This window comes from Schistocerca serialis, chromosome 5 (assembly GCF_023864345.2).
Source record: "Schistocerca serialis cubense isolate TAMUIC-IGC-003099 chromosome 5, iqSchSeri2.2, whole genome shotgun sequence".
In the NCBI taxonomy this organism is placed as follows: Eukaryota; Metazoa; Arthropoda; class Insecta; order Orthoptera; family Acrididae; genus Schistocerca; species Schistocerca serialis.
The window spans coordinates 258278786-258303354 of NC_064642.1; the positions used below are offsets into that span (position 1 = coordinate 258278786).

Genomic DNA, 24569 nt, shown 5'->3' on the forward strand with positions numbered 1-24569 from the left:
TGCGTATGCCTTGCCATCCAATGTATATCTGAATTTATGCCTCACCATGACTTAATCTAGGAGGCATTGAACAGTGCATTTTCTATTATTAACTAAAATTCATTGTAGAACTCAAAGAATCTTCAGCCCCTCTCATTCCTGCTACGTACTATTGTCTCTTAATTCTGTCTTACGTTCCCGGCACCATGACTGTAATCCTTTCAGCTTCATTTACACATTGAGTTACCCTTTCAATTCCTTCAAATACTCTCTCTCTTTCTTCATCTTCTTGATTTTGTGTTAGTGTCATGAGAACAATCCTATAAACTATTCAGTCCTACCTTTCCATTTATAGTGAATCCTACTCCCGTTATACCGTTTTCTGCTGCTGTTGCCGTTATACCATTTTCTGCCGCTGTTGATATGAACCTATACAAGAGTGTGAGCCGTGCGTGGCTCGTGTTCCCGCCATTATGTATTTTACACCCTGTTTTTAACGTACTTCCACCTCACTACATTAATTTAAAATTACTGCTGTCACTGAGTTGCTGCTTTGCCTGACCGTCAGTGGCATTAGCAGCGAGTATCGATAAATCCACTTTCGTAGTATCTTTGCTCGGCTGCTATTACTTCCCGGTTGTCATAAGTCGTGGAGTCAGTCGGAACGTGCGAGGAGGAGAGTTCACGGCGGCAGTTCGGGTCGTGAGTTGGGCCCTGCCAGGGAGTTGCAACGCGTCTGTAGCGCTGCCCGGGCCAGCCAGTCGCCGGCTGGCAGCAGCAGTGAGTCCTGCGTGGACATCGCCCGCCCGACCGTTGTCGCCACGCATCGCGTAAGCCGGGTCTGACTTTTGGTGGATTGTTGGTCGGCCGATTGGTCCGAGGACATCTCCGTGCGTCATAGTCGACTGGGCCCGTTGGCGGTATCTGCGCAGTGTCGGACTGTGTCTGGAGCTGTCCGATCGGTACGAGCATCGTCGCTCGCCGATACAGGAAGTGAAGGTTGGGTGGTTTTGAGCATTACGTTGTTGGTTCCGGCGTTGCTGTTGTGGAGGTTTTCCTATGAGCAACAACGAGTGAAGTGTTCGAGACAGCCGCCGTCAGGGGGAATTGATCAAATTACTTTATCCACAGTCAAGTGCACCAGCGGGATTTTCTGCCCTGTGGCCGTTAATGTTCTGGTTACCTGTCCTTGCCGCTAACGTATTTTTTAGGCAGTGTCTTTTCCTCACCAGTTGTTGCTGTCCAACATGGTGTGTAGTTTTGGCAGCTCAGTTCACATGCGCGTTTGTTTCGGGATAGTGATACTTGTAATTTTTTTTTTTTTTTTTTTTTTTTGCCTTGAATTCTCGTGTACTCCGTCGTGGCAAGCAACCGGTTGGTTGGTCGGTCCGTGACTGTTCCTTGGTTGGGTTCGCACGAATTAAGTGTAGGTGGACTCACCACCAGTCTCGCCTAACTGAACGAGGGCAGACCGATCCACTGGAGACTCCTGAGTGCCATTCTCTTAGTTATCCTTTTGGCAGTGTTAATGTTGTTGTAATTTAACTGTATTTTATATTTTTAATTTGGCAAGGTTAGTTGTGGGTCTTCAGCCCTGGAAACATGTTCTGAGAGTTTCCTTCAAGTCCAAACACTATTGCCTTCTGCTATTGAAAGGTTATTGTAATTTCCTCTGAAAGATTTTACGAGTTATTGTGGGCTTTCCGCCGTTGGTGTTGCAAAAGGAAATTTGTAAACTTAATGTATTGTTTTACCGCTTGTTGCAATATATATATATATATATATATATATATATATATATATATATATATATATATATATATATATATCCTTAATTTTTAGAATTTAACTTTGCGGCCTTCAGCCATCTTATTGCGTTTGTTTATCTCTTTCTGTGCACCATTGCGGGCCATCAGCCCCTTTAGCATCTTTAAACATTGTGACCTTCTGCTTCCAATAATCACCATAGTATATTTTGAATTTTGAAGATTTAATCCGGCGGCCTTCAGCCGCTCCGCACGCTGATCTGAAAAATGTATACGATTTATCTTATTCGGTAAATTTAACTGTGTGTCACGTCTTTTCAAAATTGAACTTATTCTAAAGCATTTGTTTGGAGACCTTCAGCCGCGAAGCAAATTTAATTCTTTCAAAAGTGTATTTGTGAACTAAATGAAAATAAATTAAATTGTGAAATGAATCCGACCTCAACTCCCTTGGCCCTTTCCACAATCCTAATTACCTGTTAGCTCTGCGTAATTTAGCGGGCGTTTCAGTGTGATCAGAAATATTTACCTTCCTTCCATTTAATTTCATTCACTTCTACTACATCTAAAGTGAACCATTATATTTCCGTTTTGAAACTCGTAGGACAGTATCCTGTAGTTAGTTTTTCAGTGCTTTCTTATGGTCGTATGCCCCCTTGACTGTCCCCTCCAGCACTTGTGAATGGGGCAATAATCTGGAATATTTTGCTGATAAAGAGATGCCAGTTGCACGGAATCATGGAATCTTTGTCGTGAGTATCAGTTATGCGTACTTACTGCAGTGGTTCCTATTGCCTTCTGCTTCCTCAAGCATTATTGATTAGCCCCAAAGCGAGATACTTGCACTGAACTCTATGCACCCCTTCCATGTTTTGGACAAAGTTGCTGGTAAAATGAGAGTGACTTTTTATACCACAAGTGGCTCCGTGGACGATATGGAACATGAGGCGCCTAACATTATGGTTAATAGTAAAAGACTCTACCTCTAGATCAAAAGAGAAAAAGGAACTTAGAGGAAGGTAAATGACCCAATGAAAATACTGAAATTTGTGCTACTTACACATCATAATTTTTATCAACGTCTTTCCTGGTATGCTGATGTAGCTGAAGGATGTGAAAATCTGGAAATGTTCTTGAATTAGGTATTCTGAGTGTTAATCTCCTAAATCAAAAATAAATGTAATTTTTCTGAAAATGAAGTGAATGTAAAATATGTCGCTATTATTCAAAGTGGAGCACGTCTGTTTGTGTCACGCTAACTGCTGGGCCAATTAATTGTGTAGTTTATCTATTTAATTATTGCTGTGTTATATGTGTTTGTGGTAATAAATTTAATTATAGTAGTAGGACAAAGACTGTTAGCCTTTAAAATCAGTAGTACACTAAGTGTAATTCAGTCAACTCAGGTACTTTCTGTCAACCCAGGTGCTCTATGCTAAGCAATATTTTGTAGTAAATCGATGTTTTCTACAAGCATTGCATCTCGCTGTTGATAGTAGGTAAACAGTATCGATTTAATTAATTAGTACTAATGATGCAAAATTTCCTGTGTTCAATACAGCTGACAAAACAGTGTACATACACAACTGTGAGTATGAATATTTTCCTTGCAACGTTTTTGTTTCTTGCTGATCTGCTTGGTTTCAATGCAGTACCAGAATTGTATAAAAAGAGTGTTGTTTCGATTTTTGTAGGTGATATTTAGTATAATAACGTTGTACGAAGTAGTTTAATGTTCAGTTTTTAGTACCACATAGTATCACATTAATTAGTTGAAAAGGCACCATGTATGTAATGCTGAAAGGCTACATAAGAGAGTGGAAATATATAGTTTTCAGCTGTAGTCATGTCTTGTCTACTAACGAAAAAATCGTCAGCTTCCTTTCCTTTTCTGCACAGCGCTTCGTTGCCACTACACTCGTTCACGAATTCATTGATTTGTATTTCAGTTTAATGAACACACTTACACAAACTAAGATGGTCTTGAAAACACTCTTCACACCGAAACACGAACGATGCGTATGTGTACAACGCTTTCCATCGGGTTGCAAACCCTTCAGTGCTCCAGGTGACAAAATGTACACTGAGGAGCCAAAGAAACTCTCACACCTGTGTAATATCGTGTAGGGCCCCGCCGAGCACCCGGAAGTGCCGCAACATAACGTGGAATGGATTCGACTAATGTCTTTAATAGTACTGGAGAAAATTGACACCATGAACCCTGCAGGGATGTCCATAAATCCTTAAGAGTACGAGGGGGTGAAGATCTCTTCTGAACAGCACGTCGCGTGACAGTGTTCATGTCTGGGGAGTTTGGTGACCATCGGAAGAGTTTAAACTGTGAAGAGTGTTCCTGAAGCCACTCTGTAGCAATTGTGGACATGTGAAAAGTCGCATTGTCCTGTTGGAATTGCCCAAGTCCTTCGGAATACACAATGGACGTGAATGGATGCAGGTGTTCACACAAGATGTTTACATACGTGTCACGGGTCAGAGCCGTATCTCAACGTATCAGAGGTCCCATATCACTCCAACTACACATGCCCCACACCGTTACAGAGCCTCCACCAGCTTGAACGGTCTCCTGCTGACATGCAGGGTCCATGGATTCATGAGGTTGTCTCTATATCCGTACACGTTCAACCACTCGATACAATTTGAAACGAGAGTCGCCCGACTAGGGAACATGTTTCCAGTTATCAACAGTGGAATGACCAGGGCGAGGCGTAAAGCTTGGTGTCAAGCAGTCATCAAGGGTACATGAGTGGGCCTTCGGCTCCGAAAGCCAATATCGATGTTTCGTTGAATGGTTGGCACGCTGACGTTGATGTCCCAGCATTTAAATCTGTAGCAATTTGCAGAGGAGTTGCACTTCAGTCACGATGAACGATTCTCTTCAATCGTCGTTGGCGCCGTTCTCGCAGAATATCTTTCCGGCCGCAGCGGTGTCGGAGATTTTATGTTTTATCGGATTTCTGATATTCTCGGTATACACGTGAAATGGTCCTACGGGAAAATCCCCACGTCATCGCTATCTTGGATATGCTGTGTCCCATCGCTAGTGCATTGATTATAAGACCACGTTCAAACTCACTTAAATCTCGATAACCTGTCATTGTATCAGCAGTAACCGATCTAACAACTGCGCCAGACACTTGTTTTCTTACAAAGGTGTAGCCGACCGCAGCGCCGTATTCTGCCTTTTTACATATCTCTGTATGTGACTACACATGCCTATACCAGTTTCTTTGGCGCTTCAGTGCAGATGGAGAAAGGGGTAGAAAAGAAATTAAGATAGTTTTTGTTTCATAATTTATTGGTCTTAATTTAAAATTGATTTGACCAACGCTCTTGACTTGCTATGTGGGTTCTAGCTGATCCACTGGGCGACTAGCTGCGCAATCCTCTCTCGGGCTGCCGTCAGCTGTGGGATGTCCAGAAGTGACGGGGAGTACAGGTCCGAGCAGTGAGACTCGTCTGTAAACAGGAAACAACACATCAATTCGAGGACTGTAGTAGTAACACGAAACATTTGTTATCAGATATTGTGATTCGCAGTGGAACATTGGACCTCCAAGAGATTCACCAGTGCACTTTGTTGTTTGTTACGACTTTTCATTTTCCCATGTCTTAGTCAGAGATGACACTTCCCGGTCTGTAGATCTCCCACATATAACCAAAAGTCTGTCTCATTTCTTGTGTAGAGGCCTAATCGAGGGCGTTCTTTGCTGAGAATACTTCATCATCTCTGTGAGTGTCGAATTATGTACTTATCATCGAACCGTAAGTATACAGTTTGACGGTATTTTATGGTCAATAACAGTGTACGACCGGACAGTAGAAGTTGTTTGTATTTTCACATATACGCAAATTGCGTCTGCGTGCATTCAGGAGTGTTTATATATACACACATCAAAAAAAGTTTTGCATCACGTCCGTTCCGAGAGTTCCGGAAACTGCACAGAAAATTGGAATAGAAATCAACAGATACATTGTTTCCGCCTTTTCTATTGCCCAGGAAAACCACACATTGCATGTTGTGCCACCATACAGCGATACCTTCAGAGGCGGTGATCCAGATTGCTGTACACACCGATGACTCTAAAATCCAGTAACACGTCCTCTTGCATTGATGCATGCCTGTATTCGTCATGGCATACTATCCACAAGTTCATCAAGGCACTGTTGGTCCAGATTGTCCCACTGCTCTACGGCAATTCGGCGTAGATCCCTCAGAATGGTTGATGGGTCATGTCGTCCGTAAACAGCCCTTTTCAATCTATACCGAGCATGTTCGATAGGGATCATGTCTGGAAAAAATGCTGGCCACTCGAATCCTGAAGGAAGTCATTCGCAAAATGTGCACGATGGGTGCGCGAATTGTCCATGAAGACGAATACCTCACCAATACGCTGCCGATATGGTTCAATATCGGTTGGACTACGGTATTCACATATCGTACAGCTGTTACGGCGCCTTCCATGACCACCAGCGGCGTAAGTCGGCCCCACAGCAAAACAGCAGGGAACTTCCACCTTGCTGCACTCACTGGACAGTGTGTCTAAGGCGTTCAGACTGACCGAGTTGCCTCCAAACACGTCTCCGACGATTGTCTGATTGAAGGCATATGCGACACTCATCGGTGAAGGCAACGTGATGCCAATCCTGAGCGGTCCAGGACGGCTTTTTGAAACTAAAGTAGGAAATGGAAAGGGCTGGTCGATAAGAGCCAGACTGGTTTGCGCACTGTACAGCGAAAACGCTGAGATGTTGAACAATGATGTAAAGATCTACCTATTGTGCTTCTTCTTTTCTGTGACGTTACATCTACGAAAATAGGGAGGGTCCTGGGAAGAAGAGGCACGAGGCCTGTTTTCGGACCAGCTAAGAGGATGGAGGAACTGTGTACGTTTAGGGACAATCTGGCTCTCAGGGTTCTGGAATTTGCAAAATTTCTTGAGCTGCAGAAGCTGTACTCAACGCCAAACGTACAGAAACTCGATAACATGAGAAATGATCAGTTGCTGAGCACAGTCTCACAAATAAACACAGAATAATGCGTGATGGAATTAGAATTCTGTCCCACTCTTCTACATGCTAGTATTATGTTGTTACAGAACCACTAGAAGTTAGAAAATGCGAGAACAGCTTCAACTGGAACAGCGGAAGTAATCTTAGTGACGCGTGAAAGGGAGCTCTGGACGCTGAGCAGTCTCAGAGAAGTGCTCTGGCTTGTTTACTGTCCTACGATAGCGGTGGCACTGCCAGCGCGTAAAAACATGGGCAGTATATCTGGTAGCATTACGTAATGATGACGTACGCCGAACACCCTCAATCTATAGGCTATGAATAGTCACCATAACAACAACCTCGACAGTCAGTTGTTTCTGATGAGGATGACGGAGCATTTCGACTTAAGCTCGAGTTCTAACCTAAATTTGACACTGTATGTAAACTGAGAATGGTTTATGCAAGGATTTTGCCGCGAGAAACTTCGATCTCAGACAACAGAGATATTTCAGAGAATTCAGCAGAAGTTTTTCTCTGGCTTGTGAGGTATGCTCTACGACTGTTGACCTACTTTGAAAAGTTACTGTGAGTTTCAGCTGTAGAAAAATATGTACACTCCGAATGTTAGTCTCTTGCTTCAGAGAGCTCAGTTTTGCATCCCCTCCCGTATGCATAATTTTCATCAAAAAAATCTGAGATACCCGGTGCATGTTTTATGGTGAATGTATAACACGATCATACACGAATCATTAAAGTCTTATAAGATCCTGACTTGGAAGTGGGATATCGGTCGAAATTCCCTAATAGATTATGCAGCCAGAAACGGACTTCTTTTAAACATTCTAGTGCGCATTCCGAGTACGAATGTAAATTAATCACAGAACTCGGACTAAAGTTAAGCTATAGAAATGTATACAGTTAATTATATGAATACAGTGCTGGTGTGAGATACTAACACTCAATGACGATGGCTGGAGACGACTCGTTGATGTCCTCGAGGACTCCCAGTCTGTGCCACGGGTCCAGGCCGCCGTTCACGAAGGCGACGTTAGTGACGTCGGGGTTGCGACCCCCGTACAGCAAGTTGGCGTTCGTCACGCCTTCCTCCACTCGCTCCGCCGTGTACCTGAAACAGTAACATCATGGAAACGCTGTGTCAAAGTTACTCGAAGGGTACCTACACTTCACCTATTCCCTATCTAAACATGATAGTTGACAAACTTCAGTTTCTAGGCGGCACATGTCTACCCCAAATCCCGGAAAGTCTGTTGTAATGTTATGAAAACGGAAAATACTAGCGGCATCTTGAAAACTGCTGACATACTGACCAAATATGTGTACAATTTGTTTGGAACCCCATAAAAGAGACTTTTGGGAACTCTGAGCACAAATATAAAGCAGAACTATGAAGTAGTACCACAACGGGATCTTCAATATCGGGAACGTATTCATTTAAAATGGAAGAGTTTGCATTAAGTTTGGTACATGTGTTTTTATGAAATCACTGAAAATACAGGACAGGTAACAAAGTTGAAAAAAAAGTGCGTTCGATCAAGCAGTCGAAGTAGGGAGCAATAGTTCAATGCTGAATGCACTATATGAGTTACTGTAGGAGCCATGTAAGAACCCAGCCTTATAAAACATATTACAAAAAAATTTGACAAACAGTTTAAGAATAATAATTGGCGATACTTCACGGAACTTCTTCCCGAAGAAAACCGATTTACCCTGTGACATGACTTGTAATTTTGAAACTATTGAGGCTTACCTGTTTGTGAAATCTATAAACGTAGACGAATACAGATCAACTTTGTAACAGTCTTTTGAAATGAAGAAGCACTTTCACTATAACAATGATTAAAAGCCACTTAAACAAATTTTTGGACAATTTTCAACAAGAAGATTTTCAAATGAATTGTTTGTATAACGTAAAACTACTCCGCGGATTAGTTGAAGCTAGATGATATCTGCATTTTGATCACACAATTAAGACTTTCACGCCGGCCAAGCGGTTCTAGGTGCTACAGTCTGGAACCACGCTACCGCTACGGTCGCAGGTTCGAATCCTGCCTTGGGAATGGGTGTGTGTGAAGTCCATAGCTTCGTTAGATTTAAGTAGTTGTAAGTTCTAGGGGACTGATGACCTCAGAAGTTAAGTCCCATAGTGCTCACAGCCATTTAAGACTTTCACGACTGATTGTCTTGGTTGCTAATGGGCCTTCTTGGTTGTAAGGTTGAAGTCTACTAAACCTGTTGTCTGGTGTCGTCCAAAGATCACATTGCCACACCATAGTCGACACCGCACATCGTTACCACAGAAGTTGGCGATGTTTCGCAATAAATCGCAATGACGAAGGGACGTACTCCTAAGGACCACGCTTCTCTCAGCACAGCAGTGCCATCCCACAGAGGTCAATATACAGCCAAGCATGGAAATACTCTGCTCAGTGTGTCACCGCAACTGAAGCAGTCAAGATTATCGAGTAAGACTGCAGCGCTATTCAAGTCTCAGATGGAAACATACTTTTCTAAGTGTTGAACATTGTACTTCCAGAGAACAGTTAGCAAGTGCATCAGGTGATACTTTAATAGCAACTGACACTTGTAGATTATCAAGCACTTCCGTGGCAAAGGATTGAATCGAGTTAAGTAATTTTTCTATTCATTCATATGGTAAAGCGAACTACTATTTCATATGTTGCGGTTCCAATGAGCCATCTCTCACAGCAATCAAAGAACCCACAGTTATGGCCAGTCGATTGTGGTTACGTCTGGTCATATCATTTTCATTCCTAGTTTCGTCCATAGCTGTGTTGGACATCTTCAAATGAACCAGGAGAACATCTGCAGATGTCCAACGCAACTGTGGACGAAATGTTAGAAACAACAAAGTCTCACAGACCATGACTGCACAGCATGGAACATTCACACTTTCACGGGTATATATGGTCCAGAAGGATTGTACATGTCGATATCTTTACGAAACAGAGGATGAACGCCGCCAGATGCTTCTGAGAAAACATTTACATAAAATTACACAGTAGCCACAATTTTTCACTGGCGATGTTCTAATCCCGATTCGTCATCGTTTCTGTACTGCTCTCACTGTTTATAGACTCAAGAATGTAACTGATCAACTAGCTTGTCTGATTTTTTAATTACGGCCGCCATCACTTTTCCAGAAGATTGTACCATTAATTTCATTTGAAGCTCAGTTGTGGCAGAGTTTTCACCTGCTTTGGCTAATGAATCTTCCGTGAGTATTGAATCTTAGACGAAATCGAAGACTTTGATTGGAGTAGAAGGGACGAGGGAAGCAAGGTTGTAGTTTGTCTCGTCGGCATTGAGGTCGGTAAATTGGGACTATAAGCTCGGGTTGGACAAAGATCACCCTTGGTTAGATAAATAAATTCTTCCAGTATTCACTAATTACCGATGGACGTTAGGCCTCTGTCACTATAAAATTTTGGATCATGAATGTGCAGCAGACCGCACATAGCAACATGAGAATGACAGAATACTCTCCGTCCTTGAAGTATAATAAACTGGTTGATGTGAGGGTGTTCCATATTTTATTCCCTAGTTGGTGTTTTCAACTGACCAGAAAAAATTCAAACTTGGCAGAAAGAGTCACAGCCCTGGGTATTCATGTTTACTTGAGTATTTTCTAGTGACTTCTCTCTGTTTCTTTATTTATCCCAAAATCCTTGAAACAAGCGCTTTATTCCTCCCCCCTCCCACCACAACCGCCACCACCACCACCTACTTCCTTTACATACTCTCACGCCCAGAGAGCACAGTGATAATACTGAAATTCAGTAGCACATGAAAGGCTGTTGGCAAAACATAGAACGACTGCTCGGCAGTGTCTCACAGATGCAAGCATGATGTTCCATCTTCCCACTTGCTAGTCATCAGGTGCGCCGCTGAAGACGGACACAAGTTTTGTTTCATTTAGTTCTCATTTCATTGCTCCATCATGAGGGCAGGCTGTCAGTTGCCTGTATTTCCCTACCAGATTTTGAAAATATTCAGTATTATCTGTAATATTCAAACCAGGTTAAAATAATAGAGTGATCTTCATAGTTTTATTGTCATGTGCAGCAGATAAATCTGCTGTTACTCTTGGTTTGTGTACGTACGTGGACGAGTGTGGTGACAAGGGTAACAGATGCCTGGTGTTGGTTTAGTAGGAGAGCTGGAAATGAGGTTATAAGTGGATTTAAATATGGAAAGAGAAACCGGAGCACAGTTAACAGAGAGGGAGAGGAAACGGAGGACTGGCTAGTAGGAAGGATTATTAGCGCAGTGTTCGAGTAAAACCATGGTCACAGCATTAAGGATATCCAGTCTACGTGGTGACACGTTCAGTGGCTTCTGTGGTGAAACTGCAAAACTCACCTCACCGTAGCGTTGCTGGTTCTCTGCCACTCGACATAACCTGTTGTTTTCGGGTTGAATGAGTGATGGATTTGAATTTGTTATCCGACCTGTAGCCGGTATCACGATTCACAAGATTTTCCGCAGTGTGTATTTCCACGGACTCTTTAATAATGGAGTCTCAAAATGATGAGGCCGTTGAAAAATTGTTTCCTCGTATTCCACTGAATGTCCTGTGGAGATACACATATCGATAACAGCAGATTATGTGGTCTGAAAAAGATGAGTCCAACATCGATACGCAATACAACGCTTTTCCACGAGTTCTGCTGGTGTACTATCCTTGGTATACAAGGACAGGTCCTGGTTTTAACCTGACCTTTTAATCTGTCAGCCATTTTCCCTGTATTTAGATGGACGAGCTCCTTACGCAAACTATCTGAAATTGAAACAGTGTGTGCTCCACGCACACATGTTAGAAGCACACCTGCTTTTTATGAGAGGTGATAATAAGTTGAAGGCCAAAAATAAATATCAGTGTCAAGTGAATACCGCAGAGCTATCATTCTTCCGTTTGGCCGTAACATCCACGGAAAGCAAACAACAATCGTTCTCTGTCTCCATGGTGATCTGCATATTATTATAAATTGAGTTAAAATGATGTGATTTATCTTCTGCATAAGACTGTTCATTGACTGTATCGTCGACAGATTGTATTCTCAGAAAACGATTGTTTTAAGGATACTGATTTCAGAGCTTTCTGCTGAAACTCGTCGATCCCGACATTATACTAAAAAATATCTTGGTTGAATATGATATGATAGAGGGAAGAGTATGCGTGAACGAAGTAGTGATCTCTTCCTGATTATCAGAGACTAAAATAACTTTACAGAGATGCTCTAACATCTTACGTACGTCAACGACCACGTCTGTCGCTAGAGAAACGTGCTGTTTCAAAAGGAATGGAAATGCCTCGACGTTTAGGTACTGCGATGTTACTGGGATACTGTCTACTGAGAAGAGAAACAACCAGTCTGTAACACTGGTGGCGCATACTTACTCTGAGCCGTAAAGTAAGGCACACATGTCAGTGAAGTAAGGCAGCGTCATCCTGTTGCCGAAGGGCTGGTTGGCGGAGTCCGTGGTCTGATAGTAGCCGAACTCTGTGCACGTCTGCCACAGCCACTGGCGCACTGAAACACAGTAGAAGTCACATTCTCTCTCCTATCAGACCACTCCAAAAGGTAAACCTCCACGCATAAACGAATAAACGGAAACCAGGTTATAATATTTGTGCGAAATACAGGAAGTAGTGCAGAATATATGGTATAGTTTTATTTCGCTGAACATAACCAGTACAAAATGAGAGATGGAAAACTACAATCTCATGTAACGTAACTCCACAAGATCCCCAGCAATCGTAACAACCATACTGTCCAGTCACATCAATGTGACCACTGCGTATGTTCGACGTCAACGTGCAATAACCACTCACAGACGGAGGTGGCAGTACTAGCAATGGAGGGTACACAGGGTGTTACAAAAAGGTACGGCCAAACTTTCAGGAAACATTCCTCACACACAAAGAAAGAAAATATGTTATGTGGACATGTGTCCGGAAACTCTTACTTTCCATGTTAGAGCTCATTTTATTACTTCTCTTCAAATCACATTAATCATGGAATGGAAACACACAGCAACAGAACGTATCAGCGTGACTTCAAACACTTTGTTACAGGAAATGTTCAAAATGTCCTCCGTTAGCGAGGATACATGCCTCCACCCTCCGTCGCATGGAATCCCTGATGCGCTGATGCAGCCCTGGAGAATGACGTATTGTATCACAGTCGTCCACAATACGAGCACGAAGAGTCTCTACATTTGGTACCGGGGTTGCGTAGACAAGAGCTTTCAAATGCCCCCATAAATGAAAGTCAAGAGGGTTGAGGTCAGGAGAGCGTGGAGGCCATGGAATTGGTCCGCCTATATCAATCCATCGTCACCGAATTTGTTGTTGAGAAGCGTACGAACACTTCGACTGAAATGTGCAGGAGATCCATCATGAATGAACCACATCTTGTGCCGTACTTGTAAAGGCACATGTTCTAGCAGCACAGGTAGAGTATCCCGTATGAAATCATGATAACGTGCTCCATTGAGCGTAGGTGGAAGAACATGGAGCCCAATCAAGACATCACCAACAATGCCTGCCCAAACGTTCACAGAAAATCTGTGTTGATGACGTGACTGCACAATTGCGTGCGGATTCTCGTCAGCCCACACATGTTGATTGTGAAAATTTACAATTTGATCACGTTGGAATGAAGCCTCATCCGTAAAGAGAACATTTGCACTGAAGTGAGGATTGACACATTGTTGGATGAACCATTCGCAGAAGTGTACCCGTGGAGGCCAATCAGCTGCTGATAGTGCCTGCACACGCTGTACATGGTACGGAAACAACTGGTTCTCCCGTAGCACTCTCCATACAGTGACGTGGTCAGCGTTACCTTGTACATCAGCAACTTCTCTGACGCTGACATTAGGGTTATCGTCAACTGCACGAAGAATTGCCTCGTCCATTGCAGGTGTCCTCGTCGTTCTAGGTCTTTCCCAGTCGCGAGTCATAGACTGGAATGTTCCGTGCTCCCTAAGACGCCGATCAATTGCTTCGAACGTCTTCCTGTCGGGACACCTTCGTTCTGGAAATCTGTCTCGATACAAACGTACCGCGCCACGACTATTGCCCCGTGCTAATCCATGTATCAAATGGGCATCTGCCACCTCCGCATTTGTAAACATTACACTGACTGGAAAACCACGTTCGTGATGAACACTAACCTGTTGATGCTACGTACTGATGTGCTTGATGCTACTATTGTAGAGCAATGAGTCACATGTCAACACAAGCACCGAAGTTAACATTACCTTCCTTCAATTGGGCCAACTGGCGGTGAATCGAGGAAGTACAGTACATACTGACGAAACTAAAATGAGCTCTAACATGGAAATTAAGCGTTTCCGGACACATGTGCACGTAACATATTTTCTTTATTTATGTGTGAGGAATGTTTCCTGAAAGTTTGGCCGTACCTTTTTTGTAACACACTGTATAAAGAACGTAGGGGAGACGCGGAAAACAGCGCAGTCGTCATCGTAATGTAGAAACGGAGCGGTTTATCTGACGTCGAAAAGGACGTGATCAGCGCGGATATCGGGCCAGGAGTGTAATCATTTAGGAAACGGTTAAATCTGTAAACTGCTCGCGTGCCGCAGCGGTTTAGGTATACCGTGCATGTGAAATAACGCGATCCAAAATCAGCACCGAGGCAACTGTATTACGCCACGGGCGAAGGGGCTGAACGACGGCTGAAGAAATGTGTACGGGCGAATGGACAGGCAACTGTTGAAAAACTGACTGCCCAGATGAGTGAAGACTCTACCAATGGTGTCTCTTGGGCGACCGTTCAGTGAACGTTGCAGTTGCGTACGGGCCTCTGCAGCAGACGTCTAGTTAAGGCACTGCTGACGGCTGTGCACCGGCGACGAAGGCTGGAATTTGCACGCCAGTACTGCAAATGGACGTCCAGTGAGTGGTGACAGGTGGTCTTTTCACGTGGATCACTTTTTATGCTCCATCTGGTGCATGGTCATTGGAGTGTACGGCTTGAAACGTCTGAACACAAACACCCTACTACCGGGAAGGTACGTTTATGGTCTGTGAGACGTTTACGTTGCATTCCTTGAGTGATCTCGTCATTCTGGAAGCAAGAATGGATCAACGTAAGTAATCATCTATTTTTGGGGACCGTGTACACACCTACTTGCAGTTTGTTTTTCCTCGCCGCAAAGGCATCTACTAACAGGGCAATGCAACTTGAAACACAGCTAGCAGTATACGTGCGTGGTTTGAAGAGCACCAGGATGAGTTAAGGTACTCCCCTGGCTACCAGACTCCCCGGATTTAAACCCAATCGAGGATCTGTGGGACCACCACGAGTGGGCTGATTGCGCCGTGGATCCTCAACCGAGAATATTAGCGCAGATGATCACAGTACTGAAGTCGGCATGGCTCGACATCCCTGTCGGTACCTTCGAAAATCTAACCGACTCTCTTCCTGAACGTCTCGCGCTGAAAAGGATGGTTATTTAAACTTTTGACTAGCGGTCACATTAGTGTGACTGAATAGTGTCGAGGGCTAGGGCTGTAGTAATTAATTTTCCTGCTGAGCTACTGAACAACGAAGTAGAGCAATTGACTTACCTGAGAGAAGAGAAGTCTATGAATATTCGAGCTATAAAATTTGAGCATTGTTACCTTTTATTGAAAAATTCTGTTAAATGTTATAAAGGAAAAAGTAGCAATTAAGAGCAGAAAATTTTTTGGATATCAAGGAAACGCAAAGCAATTAGGAAAGCGATATTGGCACTGAGCACAATTTTAGAAAGAATCGACACTGACAGAAAAATTTCCCAACGTGTATTGACCTTGAGAAGGCATGCAACAAAGAAGACTGGAACGCTCATCTTGAGAACCGAACAAAACTAGAAAACAAAACCAAATTGAACGAAAAAAAGAACGACCGATAAAAAGAACGAGTGTTGAACCTTTGATCAATGGGTGGCACTGAAATGCCATTCTAAAACGCTGCCGATTCAGCTGCGCTTGCCGGATTAAAAAAACTGCGTAACTTAAGTAAATACAGTCCCTCGGAAAGGTTCCAAGCTGATTTTTCTTTTGAAAACTTGTGAAGAACATTAACAACCTGATTCACGTCACTTTTTAACGCTGTGTACGGGGCAGGAATCAGCGTCGGTCATTGTCACACTACGTATTAACAGCGGAACAATCAGTGCCCAACAGTATACAGACTGGCACAATACACGATTTTTGAAATAAAATTACGTAATTGAAGCATAATTACGAAAAACGTTGATGACTGTTAATACATTAGAATACCTTGAAGTTTCATTTACAGTGCCATAGTAATAAGATAACTAATAAGCAAGTAGGACCTACTTCCAACAGCGTACCAACACCAACGTACGTGTGCTACGACTGCTGACCAACCATCGCGTTTGTGTTTGTTTACATCAGGTTTGTTCTTATGATAAACAAAGTATGGTAAAGACGTCTTCACGCTTCTTTAGGCTTCGTTCGCGTTTTGCTAGAATTTTGCTTCGTTGGAATCTACTCTGCAGCTTTCTCAACTCTCGTAGTACACTACTGGCCATTAAAATTGCTACACCATGAAGATGACGTGCTACAGACGCGAAATTTAACCGACAGGAAGAAGATGCTGTGATATGCAAATTATTAGCTTTTCAGAGCATTCACACAAGGTTGGCGCCGGTGGCGACACTTACAACGTGCTGACATGAGGGAAGTTTCCAACCGATTTCTCATACACAGACAGCAGTTGACCGGCGTTGCCTGGTGAAACGTTGTTGTGATGCCTCGTGTAAGGAGAAGAAATGCATACCATCACGTTCCCGACTTTGATAAACGTCGGATTGTAGCCTATCGCGATTGCGGTTTATCGTATCGCGGCATTGCTGCTCGCGTTGGTCGAGATCCAATGACTGTTAGCAGAATATGGAAACGATGGACTCTGGAGGATAATACGGAACGTCGTGCTGGATCCAAACGGCCTCGTATCACTAGCAGTCGAGATGACAGGCATCTTACTCCCGTGGCTGTAACGGATCGTGCAGCCACGTCTCGATCCCTGAGTCAGCAGATGGGGACGTTTGCAAGACAACAACCATCTGCATGAACAGTTCGACGACGTTTGCAGCAGCATGAACTATCAGGTCGGAGACCATGGCTGCGGTTACCCTTGACGCAGCATCACAGACAGGAGCGTCTGCGATGGTGTACTCAACGACGAACCTGGGTGCACGAATGGCGAAACATCATTTTTTCGGATGAATCCAGGTTCTTTTTACAGCATCATGATGGTCGCATCCGTGTTTGGCGACATCGCGGTGAACGCACATTGGAAGCGTGTATTCGTCATCGCCATACTGGCGTATCACCCGGCGTGATGGCATGGGGTGCCATTGGTTACACGTCTCGGTCACCTCTTGTTCGCATTGACGGCACTTTGAACAGTGGACGTTACATGTCAGATGTGTTACGACCCGTGGCTCTACCCTTCATTCGATCCCTGTGAAACCCTACATTTCAGCAGGATAATGCACGACCGCATGCTGCAGGTCCTGTACGGGCCTTTCTATATACAGAAAATGTTCGACTGCTGCCTTGGCCAGCACATTCTCCAGATCTCTCACCAACTGAAAACGTCTGTTCAATGGTGGCCGAGCAACTGGCTCGTCACAATACGCCAGTCGCTACTCTCGATGAACTGTGGTATCGTGTTGAAGCTGCATGGGCAGCCGTACCTGTACACGCCAACCAAGCTCTGTTTGACTAATTGACAGGCATATCAAGGCCGTTATTACGGCCAGAGGTGGTTGTTCCGGGTACTGATTTCTCAGGATCTATGCACCCAAATTGCGTGAAAATGTAATCACATGGCAGTTCTAGTACAATATATTTCTGCAATGAATACCCGTTTATCATCTGCATTTCTTCTTGGTGTAGCAATTTTAATGGCCAATGGTGTACCTTTCGCGTTGGGAACGTCACAAGGTTTATTGGAAAAAAGATTCGTGGAGGACACTACAACTAAACATTCTTTTGAGAATCTCTGAATACGAGTGGAATACTCACTGCCATCACCACTCCAGTCAGTGTTCTGATAGTCTTGGTAAGAAGCTTCGTAGTCGGGATCGACGCAGGATGTTTCGCCATCGAACCCCAAGTAGTTGGTGAGGCGCTCCAGCGCCGAGTCCCCGCTGGTGCTGCGCAGGGCCTCGCAGTACTGCTGCACGGTGCTCATTCCGGTGCTGTCGACCGCGTTGTACTGCACCAGCCCGGAGAAATTGTTGGCGGCGAAACTGATCAGCCCCGCCACATCGTACTCTTTGGACAGGTCCAGCGGTGAGCAGAGCCTGCGCAGAGTCAGTGGTCAACAGTTAACTCCACCCCATTGTACTCGAAACACTTACAGTAAGGTCCTCAATGTCCCCAAGCGCTTACGTATAGTAGTCAGAATAACTGTTACATATTATCGAAACTTCTATATTGAACGTTATGATCCAGGAATAAGTTAAGATATCAATACCTATATATGAAGGTAGTATCTGATCCCGAAAGGACAGATACTATTGATGACCGTGTAGCTTCTCTAGAAAGAAATGATACTTAAACCGACACCCTAGCTGCAAACAGGAATTGATATACATCATTGGGGACATGTTGAAAATGTATGCCCCTACTGGGACTCGAACCCTGGATCTTCTGCTTAGATGGCAGACGCTCTATCCATCTGAATCACCGAGGGCACAGAGGATAGTGCGCCTGCAGGGACTTATCCCTTGCACGCTCCCCCTGAGACCCACATTCCCAACATGTCCACACCACTACATTCGTAGTGCGCCTGACAGATGTTTGCCCATGTATGTATGTTGTTTGACGTATCTCAACGCCTGTTTGCAGCTAGGGTGTCGATGTAATTATCATTTCATTCTAGAGACGCTGCACGGTCTTCAATAGTATTTGTTCTTTCGGGAACAGATACTACCTTCGTATATAGTTAAAATATGGCTACCCGGCCATTGACCTTCTTGTGGGAACGCACGCACTATGCCCCAACTCGTACGGGACTTGGGAGATTAATCTGACACGAGTAATGAGTCTGATGGGCAAACATCTATCAGACGCACTACCAATGTAGTGGTGTGAACATATTGGGAATGTCGGTCTCCGGGGGAGCGTGCAAGGGATAAGTCCCTGCAGGCGCACTGTCCTCTGTGCCCTCGGTGGCGCAGATGGATAGCCGGCACGGTAGCTCAGCGTGTTCGGTCAGAGGGCTGATTGGCCTCTGTAATAAAAAAAAAACAACAACTAAGAAATCGACGATCAACTTTAACGGATGTCTTGTGAAGTCTGCCTAGACCAAACGCAACGAACTATATCTAACAAAAAGGAAATAAAAAAATGATGGATAGAGCGTCTGCCATGTAAGCAGCAGATCCCGGGTTCGAGTCCCGATCGGAGCACATATTTTCAACGAGTCCCCAATGATGTATCTCAACGCCTGTTTGCAGCTAGGGTGCAATTATCATTTTATTAATACTGTAAGTAGGCTGTATAGGTTTTTTTACTGGTAACGCCACGTAGCGCTCTGCACGAAAATCACTGGCTGTGCTGTGTGCAGTCTGTGGCTGGTTTGCATTGTTGTTGGCTGTTGTAGTGTTGGGCAGTTGGCTGTTAACAGCGCGTAGCGTTGCGCAGTTGGAGGTGAGCCTCCAGCAGTGGTGGATGTGGGGAGAGAGATGGCGGAGTTTTGAGAGCGGATGATCTGGACGTGTGTCCGTCAGAGACGGTAAATTTGTAAGACTGGATGTCATGAACTGATATATATTATGACTTTTGAACACTATTAAGGTAAATACATTGTTTGTTCTTTGTCAAAATCTTTCATTTGCTAACTATGCCTATCATTAGTTAGTCCCTTCAGTAGTTAGAATCTTTTATTTAGCTGGCAGTAGTGGCGCTCGCTGTATTGCAGTAGTTCGAGTAACGAAGATTTTTGTGAGGTAAGTCATTCATGAAAGGTATAGGTTATTGTTAGTCAGAGCCATTCTTTTGTAGGGATTATTAAAAGTCAGATTGCGTTGCACTAAAAATATTGTGTGTCTGTTTAAGCAGAGTCATTGACAATTTTTCTAAGCGGACGTTTCAATACATGGGTTTGTGTGCAATGTAATTCTAACAGAAACAGACGACGAAACTGCAGTGAGGGGGCAATATGTGCAGTCTATGACAACCGTGTCATCTGCAAGCATCGCAATACTTGTGCTATGGATCTTTAAGACAGTTGTGTCCCTTCAAGATGGGCCCGACAACAATAACGTATGATCAGAGTTTCTGTACACTCTCTGTAAGGGATGCCGCAGAGAATGTCGCTTTGAGTCAAAGTAATGTCTCCAGAATCTGGAGCAAGTTTCTAGTGGCAGGGTTAGCTGAGAATAGGGGCGACAGTTACCGAGGAAGAAAAACAACAGATGCGTATATCTGTATATAAGAGCACGCAGAAGCCATAAATACAATGCAACAAGTTTACGGCGGCAGTTCCAAACAGCAACAGGAGTGCAGGTGTCAACACGAACGATACGAAATAGGCACCATGAGCAGGGATTAGGTTCCGAAAAACCTTTGAAAGCTCTTCCTCTAAATCGGTTTCGGAGAGAGGCTCGTGTCGCACGGGCGCGAAACCAATCTTTGTGGATTGGGTAATAGTGGGGCACAAAGTCACAGTCTCCACTCTGACAATATTAATATTCCAGAATGAGATTTTCACTCTGCAGCGGAGTGTGCGCTGATATGAAACTTCCTGGCAGATTAAAACTGTGTGCCCGACCGAGACTCGAACTCGGGACCTTTGCCTTTCGCGGGCTAGTGCTCTACCATCTGAGCTACCGAAGCACGACTCACGCCCGGTACTCACAGCTTTACTTCTGCCAGTATCTCGTCTCCTACCTTCCAAGCTTTACAGAAGCTCTCCTGCGAACCTTGCAGAACTAGCACTCCTGAAAGAAAGGATATTGCAGAGACATGGCTTAGCCACAGCCTGGGGGATGTTTCCAGAATGAGATTTTCACTCTGCAGCGGAGTGTGCGCTGATATGAAACTTCCTGGCAGATTAAAACTGTGTGCCCGACCGAGACTCGAACTCGGGACCTTTGCCTTTCGCGGGCAAGTGCTCTACCATCTGAGCTACCGAAGCGCGACTCACGCCCGGTACTCACAGCTTTACTTCTGCCAGTATCTCGTCTCCTACCTTCCCGGTATCCTTTCTTTCAGGAGTGCTAGTTCTGCAAGGTTCGCAGGAGAGCTTCTGTAAAGTTTGGAAGGTAGGAGACGAGATACTGGCAGAAGTAAAGCTGTGAGTAACGGGCGTGAGTCGTGCTTCGGTAGCTCAGATGGTAGAGCACTTGCCCGCGAAAGGCAAAAGTCCCGAGTTCGAGTCTCGGTCGGGCACACAGTTTTAATCTGCCAGGAAGTTTCAATATTAATATTCGTATACGGATTCAACGAGGACAACGGTTACACCCTAACTCCCGTATACCACCGCTATTATCAAGGCTGTTCAGTCATATTTTAGCGTGGAATCATGTATGGTCGCAGGACACCCTTTGTGCCACATGGGAGGATGACTGAAGTACTGGTACGACATATTTGCACGGACTGTGGCTAGATTTGGTGTATATACTGGAGCACGATTCAGGTTATGGACGACAATGCACGCCCTCGTCGTCATAATCTTGTGAATGCCTTCCTACTGGAGCATAGAATCTTGCGGATGCAACGGTGTCTATATTCTACAGACCTCACCTGCATCGAGAATGCATGCGTCATGATAAAACGAACGGTTTGCAAACCGTCCTGTCCCACCAGAGACCTTACAGGGCTACAGGACCTCAAAGAGGCTGCTATGGAGGAATGGGTCAATATTCCACAGGGTTATCGTCACAAGGAATATCCCTAACTCCAATTACGAGGAGGGCCAACTGGTTCATAAACAATGTCTCATCCAAGATGACAGTGAGATTAAACTGTAGCATTTGCAGCGTAATCTTCTGTAAGTTTTTTATGTTTGTTGTTGTTATTGTGGTTCTCAGTCCAAAGACTGCTTTGATCCACCTCTCCACGCAACTCTATCCTGTGCAAGCTTCTTCATCTCCGAATAACTACTGCAACTTACATCCTTCTGAATCTGATTAGCGTATTAATCTCTTGGCCTTCCTCTACTATTTTTGGCCCCCACGCTTCCCTCCAGTACTAAACTGGTGATCCCTCGATGTCTCAGAAAGTGCCCGACCAACTGATCTCTCCTTCTTGTCAAGTTGTGCCACAAATTCCTCTTCTCCCCAATTCCATTCAGTACCTCCTCAGTAGCTACGTGATCTACCCGTCTCATCTTGACCATTCTTCTGTGCCACCACATTTCGAAAGCTTCTATTCTCTTCTTGTCTAAACTGTTCATCTTCCATGTTCCACTTCCACACATGGCTACACTCCATAGAAATACTTTTAGAAATGACTTCATGACATTTGAATCTATACTCGATGTTAACAAATTTCTCTTCGTCAGAAACGCTCTCCTTGACATAGCCAGTCTACAATTTATATCCTCTCTACTCCGACCATCGTTAGTTATTTTGCTCCCAAAATAACAAAACTCATTTACTATGTTTAGTATCTCATTTCGTAATCTATTCTCTCGGCGTTACCTGATTTAATTCGGCTACTTTGCTCCCCAAATAACAAAACTCATTTACTACATTTAGTGTCTCATTTCGTAATCTATTCTCTCGGCGTTACCTGATTTAATTCGGCTACATTCCATTATCCTCGGTTTGCTTTTGTTGATGTTCATCTTATATCCTCCTTTTCAAGACACGTTCCATTCCGTTCAGCTGCTCTTTTAGGTCCTTTGTTGTCTCTGACAGAATTAGAATATCGTCGGCAAATCTCAAAGTTTTTATTTCATCTCCATGGATTTTAATTCTTACTCCAAATTTTTCTTTTGTTTCCTTTACTGCTTGCTCAATATGCATATTGGATGACATCGGGGTAGGTTACAACCCTGTCTCACTCCCTTCTCGACGACTGCCTGCCTTTCATGCCGCTCGACTCTTATGGTTGCCATCTGGTTTCCGTACAAATTGTAAATAGCCTTTTGCTCCCTGTATTTTAACTCTGCCACCTTCAGGATCTGAAAGAGAGTATTCCAGTCAACGTTCTGAAAAGATTTCTCTAGTCTACAATTTCTAGGAAGGTAGGTTTGCTTTTCCTTAACCTATCTTCTAATATATGTCGTAGAGACAGCATTGCCTCGCGTGTTCCAGCATTTCTACGGAATCCAAACTGATCTTCCCCGAGGTCGGCTTCAACCAGTTTTTCTATTCGTCTGTAAATAATTCGTGTTAGTATTTTGCAACCGTGACTTATCAAACTGGTAGTTCGGTAATTTTCACACCTGTCAACACCTGCTTTCTTTGGGATTGGAATTATTATATTCTTCTAGAAGTCTGACGGTATTTCGCCTGTCTCATACATATTGCCCATCAGATGGAAGAGTTTTGTTACGACTGGCTCTCCCAAGGCTATCAGTAGTTCTAATGGAATGTTGTTTACTCCTTGGGCATTTTTTTGACTTTCAGTGCTCTTCACGCAGTATCATATCTCCCATTTCATCTTCATCTACATCCTCTTCCATTTTAGAATATTGCCCTCAAGCACGTCGCCCTTGTATAGACCCTCTAATACTCCTTCCATCTTCCTGCCTTCCCTCCTTTGCTTAGGACTGGTTTTCCATTTGAGATCTTAATATTCATACAGGTTGCTCTCTTCTCTCCAAATGTCTCTTTAATTTTTTGTCCCCTAGCCATCACTATTTCGCAGTTTTGTACTTCCTGTCGGTCTCATTTTTTAGACGTTTTTATACCTTTTCGCCTGCTTCATTTACTGCATTTTTATACTTCCTCCTTTCATCAATTAAATTCAATATCTCTTCTTTTACCGAACGATTTCTTTTTACCTACTTGATCCTCTGCTGCCTTCACTGTTTCATCTCTCAAAACTACCCATTCTTCTTCTGCTGTATTTGTTTCCCAAATATTTGTCAATTCTTCCCTAATACGCTCTCTGAAAGTCTCTATAACCCATGATTCTTTCAGTTTATCCAGGTCCCATATTCTTAAATTCCTACCTTTTTGCAGTTTACTCAGTTTATATCTACATTTAATAAACATTAAATTGTGGCCAGAGTCCACTTATGCTCCTGGAAATGTCTTACAACTTAAAACCTGGTTCCTAAATCTCTGTCCTACTATTAAATAATAAGTGTCTCCAGGCCTCTTCCATGTATACAGCCTTCCTTCATGATTCTTAAATCAAATGTTAGCTATGATTAAGTTACTCTCTGTGCTAAATTCTACCAGGCGGCTTCCCCTTTCGTTCCTTACGCTTTAGTCCATATTCACCTACTACTACTCCTTCGCCTCCTTTTCCTACAATCGCAGCATTCCAGTTCCCCAAGACCACTAAATTTTCGTCTCTCTTCCCTGAACATCGGCGATGTTCTGCACCCCGTTTTCTCGTCCTTTATGGCATGGGCTTGGGCTTACATTCCAACAAGATAAGGCCTGCCCACACACGGCGAGACTTCCTGTTGCTTATCTTCGTGCTTGACAAACTATGTCTCGGCGAGCACAATTGGCGAATTTCTCCCGAACTGAGAACGTTTGGAGCATTAGGGACGGCACCTTCCAACCAACTCGTGATTTTGACCAACTAAA

At 43.9% G+C, this 24569-nt stretch overlaps 1 protein-coding gene across 1 annotated transcript in view; it reads right to left on the reverse strand.

Annotated features, from left to right (window-relative positions):
• Positions 1–5115: 5115 nt before the first annotated feature.
• LOC126481883 (putative serine protease K12H4.7) overlaps positions 5116–24569 on the reverse strand; it is a 55932-nt gene continuing 36478 nt past the window's right edge. Inside the window, exons 5-8 of the mRNA XM_050105843.1 lie at positions 17872–18152; positions 12196–12328; positions 7712–7881; positions 5116–5222 (exon numbers count right to left, since the gene is read on the reverse strand). Coding sequence (XP_049961800.1) covers positions 5116–5222; positions 7712–7881; positions 12196–12328; positions 17872–18152 — 691 coding nt within the window. The remainder of the gene's footprint in view (positions 5223–7711; positions 7882–12195; positions 12329–17871; positions 18153–24569) is intronic.